The sequence below is a fragment of the Pseudopipra pipra genome, chromosome 12, assembly GCF_036250125.1.
Source record: "Pseudopipra pipra isolate bDixPip1 chromosome 12, bDixPip1.hap1, whole genome shotgun sequence".
Lineage (NCBI taxonomy): Eukaryota > Metazoa > Chordata > Aves > Passeriformes > Pipridae > Pseudopipra > Pseudopipra pipra.
This window is the reverse complement of record NC_087560.1, coordinates 11,561,425-11,576,681: the sequence shown is the minus strand read 5'-3', so window position 1 is coordinate 11,576,681 and position 15,257 is coordinate 11,561,425. Positions and strand designations below refer to the sequence as shown.

At 45.2% G+C, this 15,257-nt stretch overlaps 1 protein-coding gene across 1 annotated transcript in view; it reads left to right on the top strand.

Moving 5' to 3' along the window:
* Positions 1–3,589: 3,589 nt before the first annotated feature.
* The window catches only part of HDGFL3 (HDGF like 3), a 37,892-nt gene continuing 26,224 nt past the window's right edge, over positions 3,590–15,257 (top strand). The window contains exon 1 of the mRNA XM_064668914.1: positions 3,590–4,035. Within this exon, the coding sequence (XP_064524984.1) occupies positions 3,952–4,035 (84 nt within the window). The 5' untranslated portion in view covers positions 3,590–3,951. The remainder of the gene's footprint in view (positions 4,036–15,257) is intronic.

The following is a 15,257-nucleotide window of genomic DNA, read 5'->3' as shown; positions in this document are numbered from 1 at the left end:
AAGGAAAGAAAATTATACCATCTATAGATAGATAAGTAAAAATAAATAATTTTATTTTAGTGTCTAACAGTAAAGTTGATGGTACAAGTGGCCATGCTGCAGAGATCTAAAAGAGATTTGAGCAGGGAAAGCAAAAATTGTAAGGTGGCCAGGGACAGAATCTTAGAGGCAAATACAATAATCTGTGTGGCTTCAACAGACACAATGTAGGCAGCTTCTCACAAAATGGCAAGTGCGAGATAGCACCATGAATAGTTTGCATACAAGTAGGTGATCATGGTCATCAAGCATTTAATGCAAAACTTAGGTGTGTTTAAAAATTTATTCATGACTTTGGAGGATTCCTTTGAAATTAGGCCTTTTATGTCCACATACTCTCTTCTTAAAGATTGATCCATACTTTTGAATCAATGAAATTCTTTCACTGTGAAAGTTTTCAACCAGGAATGTGTAGAGGTTTTTTTTCTCCTCATATGAACAGGGGGGAAGTGATCAGAACTAGCTTGAAGATTCTCAATAACTTAAGAACAGCGTTTCCTGGGATTTATTGGGAAAGCAAAATTCAGTAGTGTGGTAATGACTTCAAAATAGTTACCTTAGACTCCATCTCTCCTGGGTGACTCAGGGTTTCAGTACTGACCACACTCCTGGCCCTGCCACCTCCCTGCATGGTCCTGCTGGGCCTCTGCCTTCACCCCCTCTCCCTGCTCATACCTGTGTACACTGCCCTGCTCTGGAAATATAACACCTGTCTGGCAGGCTGCGAGGTGAGAGAGAACTTGGTATTATCATTGGGGGGAGCTTAGGGGGAAGGAGACCCATCCCTGCTGCTGGTCTCCCTTGCTCTGTAAGGACATGCTATTGCTGCATCTGTGACCTGCTGACCTTTGTGCCCAGAGCAGACACAGCTGTTGGCTTCTGTAGGCTTAGGACCCAGCCTATGCACATACAGTGCATTTATTAGCAAGCCTCTGCACCCCTCCATTCACTGGTATGGTCTGAAACTGCTCTTGAAGTGTTTGGAAGAAACTCTCTTCACTCCCCTTTCACACTTCTGTGTAGAAGGAGTAGATGAACTCCCCTTTGTAACAGAAGAGAAAGGAACAGAATACAGGTGACATAGCAGGACATCTCGGGCTTTGTATGCTGTGATGAGTGGCTGAGGGGGTTATGTACCCTACCAAACTCCTTTGCTGTTTGTGCCAAGGTGCTTTTCTGTACTGTTAATGTGTGGAACATTGATTTGGTTTTTCATTTATCGGCAGGAAAATCTGCTTTTTCTTCTCCATGCTTTCCAAGCATCTTTACCATGGCTTGATGGAGGAACTGTCAGCAGAATGTTTAAGAATTTTCAGCTGGCCAAACCTGAGCAGAGTTCTTACCTTAGCAACTCATTCATCCTTTGCAGTCTATACACAAGAGGAAAAGAGAGCTGCCTCCTTGCATGTCCCTGGGATGAGTTTTCTTTGGAGCTCTAATATGTGATTATCTTCACTGCAGACTAGAAACATTATTTGTTCACTGTGTTGGGACAAAAGGAAGTAAAAATGTGTACATTGCAATAAGACATTTCAGTGCTGTATTGAGTTACTTGAGTGTTGCTATTTTGACATAAGCAATACATTGTTGCATGGGTGTGTATATGAAGTGTAGAGTTTCCTTTTGGAAGAAATTGGCACACATCCTGCTCCTTTCTGATTTAAGGTCACTAAACAAGGTACTAGAAAGAGCTATTCGTACCTGAAATGAAAAGCAAATAATGCATTAAAAAAAAAAAAAAAGGTGCAGCTCCACCTCTCGAGTAAATATTCTGGAAGTAAGGCTGGTTTGGGGAGCTGATAGAGGTATGGGAGGTAAGACAGCACATAGGATTATTCTGGACAGACTCAGATCAGAGTCCACAGCTCCTATACTCAGAGATTTTATATTACATTTTTCTGAAGGGAATTTAAACTGAAATTAGGTATCAATTTAAAAGGATACAAAATCCTATTTGATGAAAGTGAAAGTGAGCTATTTGGCCACATGTCTATACTGAAGGTGGCTGCACTGGCAACCCTGTCAATGATTGCAGTACTTCAGGAACAGATAACAGCACTGAGCACAGTGCAGGCTAATCATCTAAATGTTTATCTGGCTTTTTGGAATTTTTTTTTCATTATTAGTCTGCTACTGATACCTGAGTTAATGATTTTACAGCAATGCTTTCACCAGCAGGGAAGTGCTTATCCTTCTTTACGACCCAGAGTGACAAACTTTATTGACTTACATACTAGCAACAGTGGCATTTGAGTACCAGAGCCACATCTGGGGATACCATAAACAGCAAGAGTCTTCTTGGTCCCATTCCAGCCCAGGAACAGGTGCTAGAAGAAGGATTTATTTGTCTTATTTCTCTGCCATTACCAGCCCTTGCAGACTGGAAGTGCTCTCTATGGTCCATCTACCCCCTCCCCAAAATGTGACCCTACAGTCTTCAGCCATCTATTTCCTTCTTCATCACCAGGAACTGCCTGTGGCCAGGTGCTTTCCTTGGGACTCAGAGAAGCACTCAGCCAGAGCTGCCTCCCTAAACCCAAAGAGGACAGTTGCCATCTTGAATGTGGGAGTGGTAGGGGAATCCACTGCTACAGTCTCAACCAGACCTGCAGAAAAACCTGTCCTAAGCTTTTCCACTTGTAGCCCACCTTGCAGGTGCCTTTCTAGTTTTGCTCCACTAGACAATACTTCAGTGTAACAAATGTCAGTAATAATTGATGTCTGCACATTACAACTGAACTGGTAACATTATGGTAAAAGCAGCACTTTAGGATTTGTGAGTTCCTAGTGCTTCCCTTCCACAGGGGTGGACATGTGTAGAAACCAGCATCATCTGGCAAGTGCCAGATCCCAAACACCCTGTGAGGGGAAGCCCCCATTGTGCAGCTCCAAGGTCCATGGTTTGGTGGCTGTGGGTTTTAGTTTTAGGCTGAGAAGGCAGGTGGAGGGGCTGGCAGTGGGGAACAGGTTGGGTACAGAAACTGGGAGAACCCCATGCCTGGGAGCCAGGCCTTTGCCTAGGGTTTGCTCAGGGGCAGGTCCCGGTGGCACGGGGAGGGCTCAAGAGGGGTCTGCAGGCACCAGGGGCCTGGGCCTCCAGGACAAGGGGGGACAGGGCATTCCCAGGCCCAAAGGCCGGGAGCCTTCGGCCGGGAGAAGCGGACGCCCTGCTGCAAACACCGGCCGGCTTCTCCTCGCCGCCCAGCCTCCATGTCGGGCGCGCATAAAGAACCATGTCATGCTTCGGCGAGGAAGGGAGGGCCGGGCGGGACTGGAGCGCTCTCTGCTCTCCTATTTTCATAGAAACCGATCTGTGTACCTAGAAAATAACAGGAAGGGAAAGCGCGGGGGGGAGGCGCGGGCGGGCTGGGGAGGGAGGGGGGGATAAGAAGATCCTGTTTTCGGTCGCTGCCCGAGGAGTAATTCGGCGGAGCCGGCTCCATATTCCCGGGGCCGCGGCGGCTGCGGCGGGGATGGAGCGGGCGGCGCGGGCGGCGTAGCCCAGCGCGCACGGGGGGGCCGCGGGCAGCGCCGCGCCCGCCGCCGCCGCGGGGCGAGGGCTCCCCGGCCGCCCCCGCCCGGCCAGCCCCGCTCCCTGGTACCGGGGGCTGCTGGGGTTGTGTCCAAGGCCTCCCCCTCCCCCGCGTACACACTCACACACACAGACACACGCACACACACACTCACACTCACACACACACACACCCCATCTCCTCCTGCCGCCGCCGCCGCCGCCGCCGCCGCCGGAGAGATCGGGGATCGCCCGCGGCCCGGCCCCGCTCCCGGCTGCGCCCCGTGCCCGGGCGCATCGCACCCCGCGGGGGCTCGCCCGGCTGCCCCCGGGGCGGCGTGCGCGGGGCGGGGGGTGCGGGAGGGCGGGGGGACACACGGCGGCTCCCACGGCGGCTCCCGATGGCTCGTCCGCGGCCCCGAGAATACAAGGCTGGAGACCTGGTGTTCGCCAAAATGAAGGGGTACCCGCACTGGCCGGCCCGGGTGAGTACCGCGGAGGGGGCGCCCGGCCCTGCGCCGCCGCCCCCCTCGCCCCGCACCGCCGGGCGGGCACGGCCGGGCCGCGGCCACGGAGCCGCCGGAGGGCCCGGCCCCGGCCCCGCCGGACGGGGGGCCGCGGTGCGCGCCCACCCCGCTATTATTGTGCATCTTTTCTTTGATCTGCAGATTTCTCCCCGGCCCCCCGGGAGGAGGAGGAGGAGGAGGAGGAGGAGGAGGAGGGAGAGGAGGGAGAGGAGGGAGGGAGGGGGGCGAGCGCGGGCTGTACCTGGGTTGTTATCGCGGGGAGGAGGCTTGGGGAGCCGGCAGCCCTGCCCGCATGACAACGATGCTGTTTATTATACGCCCTCCCTCGCCCCGGCCCCCGGCTCCCCCGGGGGGCAGAGGGGCCCCCGCGGCCCGGGGCAGGGCAGGGGCAGCGCGGCCGCCGCCCCCGGCCCGGCACGGCCCAGGAACCGGCGGGGACAGCGCTGCGGGCCCGGGACTTGCGGGGAAGGGGGCACGGGCTGGGGCAGGGACAGGTGTGCAGAGGGCGAGGGCCGGAGTCAGGCTGCGGGTGTCCCCGGGGCCGGTGGGCGCGGGAGGCTCAGCTCGGCTTGGTGAGGGAAGCGGGGTCTGGCTCTGTGGCAGCCCCCCGGCCCACCTGCCACCCCTCCGCACCCGCACTTTTTGGGTGCCGGGCCTCCCGCCGCACCTTGTCCTTTAGTGGGTTGACTTTCTTTCATAGGCCTTTGTCATTTTTTGTTTTACGCTGCCATGATACAACTGAGGTGCAAAGGCATCGTGGGCATTTGGCGGTCAGATAAGGGCTGGATTGTGTTTAAACAGCCACTTCTGGTGCTGCTACAATAACGCAGGGCAGAGCTTTCTCCGGGGGATCTGTTACCGTGGCACACTTACACTGCCGGTCCCTTCCCTCCCTTTTGGTCACTGTTGTGTAAACTCACTGAGTAACACGTGTTGTGGGAACTCTTGGCAGGCATCAACCAGTGAGTCTGTATTTACTTGTGCTCTTCAGTCTTACTGGGATGACTGGGTAGTGCTTCATGCCATCATTCTCTAGTCAAGGAAAGTTGCTGGTCTTTATAGACTGTAAAGAAGATAGTGAAGTGTTGTATGCAGGGAAACATAGAGGAGCAGGGTAAAGATGGACTGACATTTAACATTTTCCTTGACAAGAGAGCCCTGGAAAGGATGGGTGTAAGTGCTGGAAAGGTGTCCTGAGCAGAATTGAGGAGGCAGAAGTGGTGTTGAACAGCAGACACTATACAGGGAGGGAAGGCCAACACTGCAGGCTTAAGCGAAGGTTGGTGAAAAAAGAATAGCGAGAGGATGCTAAATATCTAGAAGCCTGTAAATAAGGTGGTACTTTCAATTATTTTGGCAGAGCAGACTAAAATTAGCATGCAAAAGGCCGAACATAATCAACAACGGGTTGTGGTTTTATAATTCTATCATTGTACCAGTTGGTGGATATACTACCTAAAAAATGGCAATTTATGTCAGCAGAACAGCATGAGGCACTGAAAATTGACTTCTTTCCTACCTCTGTCATGGTTTAATTTACTGTGAAAATTTTAATGTGAACAGTTGAGACCATTACCACGTTGAAGCATGTTAATCCCTTTCCTTTTTGAGCCTTTGTAAAACTCCCATTTGTTTACTCAGAAGCAGAACGGGGCCTTTTGTTTTAGTGGCATTTTCTTTCCTTTCAAAAAATCATTATATGCTGTGCAGCTGGTCATGGCCTTTGACTGGGTTGCTAAATAGATATCTGAATGGCAATAATATCCAACAAAGTGCATCTTCACTTTGAAAAAACAGGTGTGCTGTTCACATTGCTCACTTCCTTTGTGCAGACTAACAGGATGTAAAGTTCAAGTGAAGACAAAGCAGTCTCTAGTTTTAACATGACTTAGCAAGTAGAGGCAGAAACTGTAGAGAGCCCAGAGTCTACCACTGGGTAGGAAGAGAGCTGTCAGGCCAGGGGATGATTGGTACTGGGTGTTAGTTCACCAGAGTGTCAAGAGGCACAGAACGTGCTCCTGTAACTTGTGATGGGTTTGCATACAACTTCGTGGTAGATCAGGCTGATGTCTGCCTGACCTAATACCATCATGATATCTTTACTAAGACTTTTCTTCATCTTGGTTGCCAAGGTTTGCCTGATGCATGCTTTCTTAAGTGAAGGAAAAACCTACTGAGGGCATCAGTCTGTATTTTGTTTCTCAAAAAACGTTATTGCATAAAAGTAAGGAGAAAATAAATATTTGAGTTGAGAATGCAACTCAGATACCCTGATTAAGTGAATGCCTTTTATCCAGGGGATTCACTTGTTTCCAGATCCTTGAGTGGTTTCTAGCTACTTCTTTATTCATTATGCAATTAGCGTGTTTGATCTTTGTATTCTCATAAAAACTTATATATTTCATGCTAATATAGTAGCTTAATAATAAGAGTAACAATACATTTAAATGGCAGTGTTATTGCCCCTACCAAATGGTGTTTGCCATCCCTGAGACCTTTGGCATGAATTTCCTGTCTGGGGACAAACTTCTTTAACTGTGTTTAATAAACCTGAGAAGTGTTACAGCAGGACAGAAGTGCTCTGCCTGCCCTGTAATGAAGCACACAGACATAATTGACCTGGCACAGAACCCGCAGTATATTTTTGTGTGCATGGGTAGTGTCATACAGAGAAGGATCCCAGAAGCTCCAGCAGCAGCAGTGCAGAGCTGGACCCAGCTCAGTGACTCCTGTCCCTCACTAGGTGGGCTCTCACTCATGGGCTCATCCAGCTCCACGTGGCCCAGCACAGCAGGCAAATCCAGCACAGGCAGCAGTCTCTAGTCCTACACCGTTAGCTTCCCACCGCCTCTCTTTAGAGGTATGTTGATCTAGTGTTCAGCAAGAGCAAGATCAGCAAGCCCAACTTCTATCCATGTGAGTAAAGAGAGAGAAACCGGGCAGAAACTGCCTAGATAGTGATGATATGTCAGGGGACCATTGAAAATTTTTTTCTGATAACTGATGGTGTGTTATAGCAGTCAAACTGCATTTAAAGTTTCTTTGGGGATTGGTCTTGAATTAATTTTAAAGGGACCAAATTTGCCACGCTTGGCCAAAGCGGTAATGGCAGATACTTGATGTCTGAAACATGTCACTTAGGTCTTATTACGTTTAAGGGCTGCTTTGCATTTTGGTATCACATTTTCCTTTGCAAAGCCAAAATTTCCTTTGGCGTGACTGGAGGACAGCAAATAGGTTTAGGGTTTAGGCCTCAAGAATTGCATTGAAGTTTAATAATAACGGTAGGTGAAATAAAGGCAACAGTTCAGTTTAACATGATTTTTCTATGTCTGTGATGTCTGTTGTCTTCAGATGCTCATCAGAAATGCAGAATAAATACCAACTGGCCAGGTCATCGGTTGCTGTAGTCCAGCAAATAAGCAACTGTGTATCCAGAGTGCCTGCAAAAATAGAGGGAAGATGCCATCGTGGTTAAAATGTAGAAAATAAGAATTCAGTTCATTGTACATTTTGCAGTGGTCTTTGCCTTCGAAGCACTAAATCCCTGTGTCTTACTTCCTTGTTTATAAAAGACAGTTAACAACACTTTTCCCTTTAAAAAGGTGTTGTAGAGTGGAGGCAAAATGTTTATGAGTTGCTTGGCTACTGCTGTGATAGGAGCTGTATTAGCACACACAGACAGAAAAATCTCTCTCTTCAGATACCCTAGTTTATCTAGGATAGATGTCCTGGTTTATTGAGAAATTGCCCCTTGAATAGTCACTCAGATGAGATAAAAGGGAAAAACTAGTGGTAGATTCAGAAAGATCAATAATGGTGTTTGTTTTATGAGTGACCCTGAAGAAACAATAGGCACTTAGTTGCTGAAATTAGCTGCTGATTTAAAAATAGGAAGGAAGCTGCTAATGCAACTGTAGAGAGCAGAGAAAAAGTCTGTAATGACCTCAATAAAATAAGAACATGCCCAAATAAGTGGCCAACACCATTATTATACAGAAATCTAGGATTGTACAGCTGGGGAGACAAGAACTGCATTTGGATAAACACAAGTAGTTTGTGGAGGGATGGTAAAGTTGGTTTAGGACAATACAAGAGATCCAAGCAGGTAAAACAACATATTTTAGTGTCAAACATGTGGATGTTTAAAGCTGTTTAGAACATTCTGTGTTGGGAGGACAGCATAGCCTTTAAAGTGTTGGTTTCACACTAACTATTATGAAGGTGCATTTACTGTCTTTGAGGGGTAATTTTCTATTTTCTGGACTCCTGTTTGTCTTGTCTCACTCTTTTCTCGCTACTCTGAATTAACACATACTTGAGTTCCAGATTTGCTAATTAGCTAACAATCCTCATATGAATGTCACTACTAAAAAGCATCTGCCAATAGCAATGGCAGAACAGTATTTGGGGCACTTCAATGTATTAGAGTTGCAAATGGATGTGAAATTCTCAGTATATTGCTTAGAGTAATACATAGTAAAAGCTGTCATTTTAATGGGAACTAGTGTCTGTGGTGGGCTGAGCATCATAAATGTAATGATTACATGATAGTTTTTAGCTGAGTGCCTATTTTCAGTATTGTTGACTATGTCCTCCATCTACAAGGCATGGAAGTAAGGCACTTGAAAGTATGAACTAAAATAATTCCAGGGAAGGGTTTAAAGGTTGGCTCATCCTGTTCAGTGAAGTATGGCTGGAGCTAGTGGCTTGATTGTGGTGAAGCTGTAGGTGTAGGACCAAGGCCTATCTTTGGACATAATTTGGCAAAGTACAAGGTATATAACCAGGTACAGCTTTGGTCTGTTATAATTGCAAGTATGGCAGCTTGAAAATATCAAAATCTCAAACACATCGTAGAGAAAGATTTGGCATTTTAAGTGTTTGATATTTAAAACAGACCATTTGTTTTTGTATTAGTATAAGGATATGGTAAGGTGGGTCTTTCCCTGGCAGGGTTTATCTTTTTTGGCAAAGAATGACAGACAAAAATCATATTAGATCCAGAAAACTTCAAAGGGTCCATCAGGAATAGACAACAGATTTTTCTCTGTGTTTTTCTGCCAAAACTCAGTCTGCAGTCTTTTGAGCTTTTCTCTTTGGCCATTTGGGACCTGTCCAGTCCTTCACCATGTGCTTTTCTCCTTTTTCCCGTTCGGTTGCTCCGGTTTATGACCTCACTTTTGCCGTGTTACTAAATATGAGTCTCCTGTGACTTCTGCTTTACCAACTCAGGACTTCTTCAGTCTCTCTCCCTTTTTAATTATGTACCTCACTCATACATCAGTCCTCAGAGATCTGCAAGCAATTTTTCGTGGCAGTCTCTGTTTGTTCCTTTCTGAGATGAGACATGATTTGCTGATTACTGCAAAGGTCTGTCTTATCCTGGGAACTGATGGTGAGGTCGTGGCTTCTTCAGGGAGCCCTCCCATGGCTTCTGCTGTGGTGCATCAGAAAAGAGCACATTGAAGGCAGTGAGTCCTTTACAGAATTATTTTTGCTTTCTAAACCTTCTGCACCAGGTTGACACATGTTGCCTAGACAGCATTTAAACTGTTATTTGCAGATACCTGGTCATATTCTAGAGTAAGTGTGAGTGCCTTTTCAATGGTTTCATCAGCTCATTGAGTCCTAATTCCTTCATTTCCTAAAACAAAAATAGCAAAAGTGAAGCATGAATTCTCCCAGTGTTTGGAAAGTAGGGAACTTCAGCAGCTGATGGTCCTTCTCTGTCCCCCTGCATTCAGTCTTAAGTGTGAATTAAAAAAAGATTTCATCTGAGGATTGTAGCATAAAATGTCATAATTTTTATACAATAAAGTTGAACCATAGCTTATGGTAAAACCTTTCCAGTTGCTCTTGTTTGGCAAATGAATCATTTTGGGGCCAAGATGTTCTATGTTTGTTGTTAGCACGGCAGGGGTATATGGGAAAACATCTTTAAAATTGAGTTCTTTAAATCTCTCTGTTGTTTTTTTTTCCCTCTTAATTAAGTTTAAATAATTAGCCCCAAATGTGCAAGTCCAATCTTTTTGTGTAAATGACAATAGATGAATACATTTTCTCCTGCAGTGTCACGATTTTAAGTCCAAATGAAGCTAACCCAGAATGAAGACAGTTGTCTCACAAGTTTTGAGGCAATAAGCAGCTGAAGTTTTTCATACCCTTACTGTACAGACTTTTAAAAAAAAATTTTCCTTGTTATTTTGAAGCCACTGAATAATTTTCATCAGCTGATCTCATGGAAATCATTGGATACATGTTTTGGCTGGAGGAAGGGCACCCCCTTCAATGAAGTCTGTAGCCTGTCAAGTCACTCTGTATATTCCTGCTACAAAAAGATAGGAGAAATACTAGTTTCCCCTTCATTAGTTGACAGATCTCTTCCTTTTATTATTGTGTAAAGAATACTTTTAGGACCTCCAACTGGAATGAATTTTTTGTAGATAGGAAAATGAGGACTGAGTTTTCAGTCTTGACTCTTCGTTTCCTGATTTTTCCCATCATAATAATGCATTAGCAAGTCCTCCTGCATTTAGGGTAATAAAAATCTTATAAGCAAGTGGTTGCTGACAGTAAGTATATATAATTGTCATTTGAGGATAGATGAAAGGATTTCCTGATGATGCTGGAGAAGTGATGACAATGTGGAGAGGTTGGACATTTTAACTGTTTGAAATGGTGATGTCTGAGCAGTAGAGACCTTTCCACTGCGTACTTGAGAGACAGAAGGGAGAACGAGCCTGCCTGAGGCCTCTCAGTAATACTGTAATTTGAGTGATAAATATAGCAACAAACACTGGAAAGTAGTTTGTGTGGAGCAGGCAGGAAGAGGTCCTGGAGCTAGCTTTTTAAAGGTGTTAGGAATTAGGTGAACACCAGTACTTTCCTGTTTCTTTAGGTACCTTGGTACAAGTCTGCCCCTGTGTCATCTGTATCTCTGATAGGTACGTGTGTGTGTACACATCCCTGTTCTGTGCACAGGTACACACACTGCCATGGAGAAGATTAGATGCTTCAAACAGGAGTAGCACATTGCCATGGTAGGACATCAGTTGTCTCTGGACTCCAACAGGGGCAGCATCACCAGAGAAAGGCCCAGTATTTCGGCTGAAGCACAACAGGAGCAACAAGAATGAACAGTTATTTGAAAGATTCCAAGAAGTATTTGGCAAACGAGAGTATCATGAGGTAAAGCTTCTAAAACTTAAAGAAGGAAACAGATCCTTGCTTCCTCCTCTTGGGAAGGTCTCTGCAGTACTGGCTTTGCACATCTGAGATTGTTTCATTCATTTGTGTAGCAGCCAGTTCTAAACCTGATACCAAAACTGGATATAAACTGCAGATTCATTTCCAGTTTTCCTTTCTTCTACTCAAACTGTTTGATATGACAGGCTTGATAATACTTTTGCCTGAAGGGTATATGAGACCTGGCCTTGGGGGTTGGTTTTGTTTGCTTGTTTATATTAATTTTTTGCTCTAGAAAACAAAAGGAAGGTAAGACATTTGAGTAAATACTGCAGCATCTTAACAAAACAGTGAAGTTCCCATGTTATGATGTAGTTCCTGTTGCCACGCTCTGAAGTTCCCCATCCTTCAAATGGTTTCAGGTCAACCCAAATATTATCCTTGGCATCATTGCTGCTCCAAAAAGACACATAATGTCCTTGAATTTCAGAAGGATGTTATCTCTGCCTCCTGGCCTTTTGTAAAGCCCTGCTGAAATCTGAAAATGCCTTCAGAGTCAACATAAAGGGAGGAGATGAGGTTGTACTGTGCTCCAGGCATCACAGAGCCCAACAATAAAAAGGACAGGTGTACATAGACTTTGGTCTCTACCTTAGAAAAGTACATTTAAATCTCTCAGCTTTCCATTAGCAGACTGAAAGGTTAATTAGCATACATCTGTAGCCCCCACAATGCAAACTGGAAACAACTGTTTATTTTGCCTTGCAGCAACATGTGAAAAACCTAGAGAGAGGCTGTTTGCCAGCTCTGGTTTGGCTGCTTGAATAGAAGACATAATGTAACAAAGGGGGGGAAACAGGGCAAGGAATATCATACACCAAAGAATTTCTTTAAGACCATCAGTTAACAAAACATCCTACCTTCAGGAGAGTAAATAGGGCCAGGGAGGAAGGAAAAAATTCCAGACTGTAGGGACCTTACAAGTATCACTGTGGTATCACCGATGTCCACTAGGAAACTGTGTCAGCCTTTAAAGTCAGTAACTTTGTTCTCCTTGGGCTTGGAAGGCACCTACCTGTAAAGCCACTTAAAACACAGAGAATAAAACCACACTGAGGCAACGAGTAGAAGAAACTTTTAAGTCTGGGAGAGCTCAAGACACAATTGCACAATAATGCAAACCATTTCTGGGAATCAATCCCGTATCAGACTGGATTACTAAATGTACTAAATATAAGTACATATTGAAACTTAATAATAACATAGGGAGTGACCTTACAGAGATGTGTGGCATCAGTCTGGAGATGCAATCCAGGTGGGAGAAGTAGAAAAGTACAGCTAGAGGAGCAAATGCTATCATTGCAAAGAACAATTCTGTAGCTGCTGTTACTCCCTTGATATGTTGATGTGTTTTGCACCCAAAGTCATTAAATTAAAGCAGCTTTTTTTTGCTAGTTTTATTTCAGCTCTACAGATCTTATATTTTACAGTGTGAAAGAGATACTCTGAACCCCTTCTTTTAATTCCTGAAGGATGGGCCATTTTCCTCATCTGGAATCTCTTCCACATGAAGAAAACAAGAATCCAGGTCTCTATTCCTGGCTGTTAACCCTAGTTTCTAACCTATTGTTTGGTAACTAGGAGGCAGTTCCTCCAGCTTCTCCACCACTTACCCTTTGGGAAAAGTTTAGATGTAGGGCACTTATGGGTCCCTTTTTCTATGGCACTATCAGTATCTTCCCTTGCAGCAGCTGTGGGTGGGAACAAGGGAGGGAGGCACTGATGGAGGAGTGTTTGGATTATCATGGGCCATGGGTTGGCTGTCCTGACAAAGCAATGTCAGGTGATGCCAGAAAGCAGTTGTGTTGAAAGGAGGTTTGTATCCTTCCCTCTCTTGAGTTTGGCCTTTCTCTTTCCTGCTCTTTGTACAGAGACCACCCAAGCATGATGGGGCTATGGGGGGGCTCCAGAGCCAGCAGACATGGAAGGGTGTGTTTTGCACCCCACTGCAAAAGTGAAGCTGTCCATGCATGGCCTGCCTTCATTCCTTGGGATAGAATTTGTTACTCAACCCTGTATGTAAATCAGTCCCGCCAGTCCCACTGATTGCTTTTGGTGTGTGCATTGCCCTAAATATCTGTATTTTTCTTTAGCTTCCTACAACATGTTCCCCAGCCTGTATGGCCATGTCCTGCACAGAGCCTGGGTCACCCTCCTGGATGCAGTTGTACCATGTGTGGTTCTCTGCTCTCTCCCTGGCAGGACCTGTGTTTGTATGTGGGGATTGCTGCAGATTGCCTTGACCTTTGCAGCACGTTGGTTGTTCAAATGTATCTTGTGGTCCACTGCTGGCTTCCCGTACTATTGCCTCTTCCAGCTTTCTCTCTCTTACATTGCCAGTCTTTTTTCCCAGATGTGTTAGCCTTTTCCTTTTACAGACTGAGTGTCAGTTTACTTGCAGCTCGTATTTCTCACAGACCCAGGACTGTGAGTCAGTTGTCATTGGGTTTACAATCACTGGGTGTGGGGAAGTGACTGCCTGTTTCTGCATACACACCTACAAGCATAAAAGACTGTCTTTGCCTGAATATCTGCAAAGGTTCCCATCTTGCTGTCCCAAATGCCTCTTCCAGACCATGGGAAAAGGTGTTAAGGGAGGCAGATCCTAGCGGGGAATACACCTAAGCAAGGCATCTCATGCTAGGCATTGTGTCCTACTGCACTGGCATTTTTTTATCATCTTTTTCTTAAACTAATTAGTTGCTAGTTGGTTTTCAGCCCAGATGTCACAGTTTCCATCTGAGCCAGTGTAAATTTGTATTTCTGTAAGGATTTCTTCAGACACTATTATCTGGAATCCAATTAAGTAGTGTTCATTCAGGATTAATCACATATGGAAGTGTTTGCAGAACTGAGGTTCCTGTATTCTTAGCAATGCAGCATTACTGCTGTGTTTCATGATCCCCCAGGAGGCACAGGCTTGGACATTTCATGTGTTCTAGGAGTAACCCTGCACAGATCCTCTGCATGGCTGGAGGCTTTCTGTCCTGGTTGTTATGGAATAGCAGAAGGAAGATGATACCTATCCCATTAGTTTGCTCTCTAAAGACCATGTCCCAAAGGCAACGGATGAGTTCAACTGCATAAAGATTCCTTGATTTCAATAAAACTGCTTACATGTGTGCTGCCGTGCCTGTAGAAACATAAAGTAGGACCAGAGCCTAAGGGAGAAGGCAGACATTCATCTTAGAAAAGAAAAAAATAAAAGATGACATTCCTTACTGCAGTGCCTCTCCAAATACCAGGGCTTTTGAAAGACACTAGTGGTGCAGCAAACTCAAAAGATAATTCTTTTCATATGGTTTCTGCATCAGGTGACTTGCATATGTGCACATTTTCAGGTACCCCTTTTGCTGCTTTTTATCAGGAGTTCTTTTTCAAAATCTTGCTCTTGTGAAAATTTTGTTTTTCTTTGTCACAGTCAGTATTTCTATCACAGCTTGTAGAAGAAGGTAGTATTGAGTTAGTAAAGTTATTAAGCCTTGAGGTTAGAATTTTAATTTATGCAAAGATATATCACCAGTAATAAGCTTGTTCTATTTGTTAATATTTTGTTTTATTTGCATTTATTTGAGAGACTCTGCTAGGGAGCTTTTTATTGTTTTTAAGGTAGTGGGTCAGTTTTGTGAACAGAATTTTTGAATTGGTACTTCTGGTAAAATGACAAGAACTCCTTGTTAAAAGATGAAAACAGATTAGAGAAGATATGTTTGTCAGACGGGGCTTTTCAGCATTAAAATGCTGTGAATGTTTTCTCCTTATCTTTTAGAAGATGCTTTATGCCATCTCCTGCCTTACAAATGAATGGATTCACCTGTGTATATAATTGCCATGTTATTGTGCTGGCTGGGATCTGATCATACAAAGACAATGGCTTTGTTTATGCTGCCAAACTGTATGCCCAGCTGTGCTTGCATGATCAAGCCTCTAGC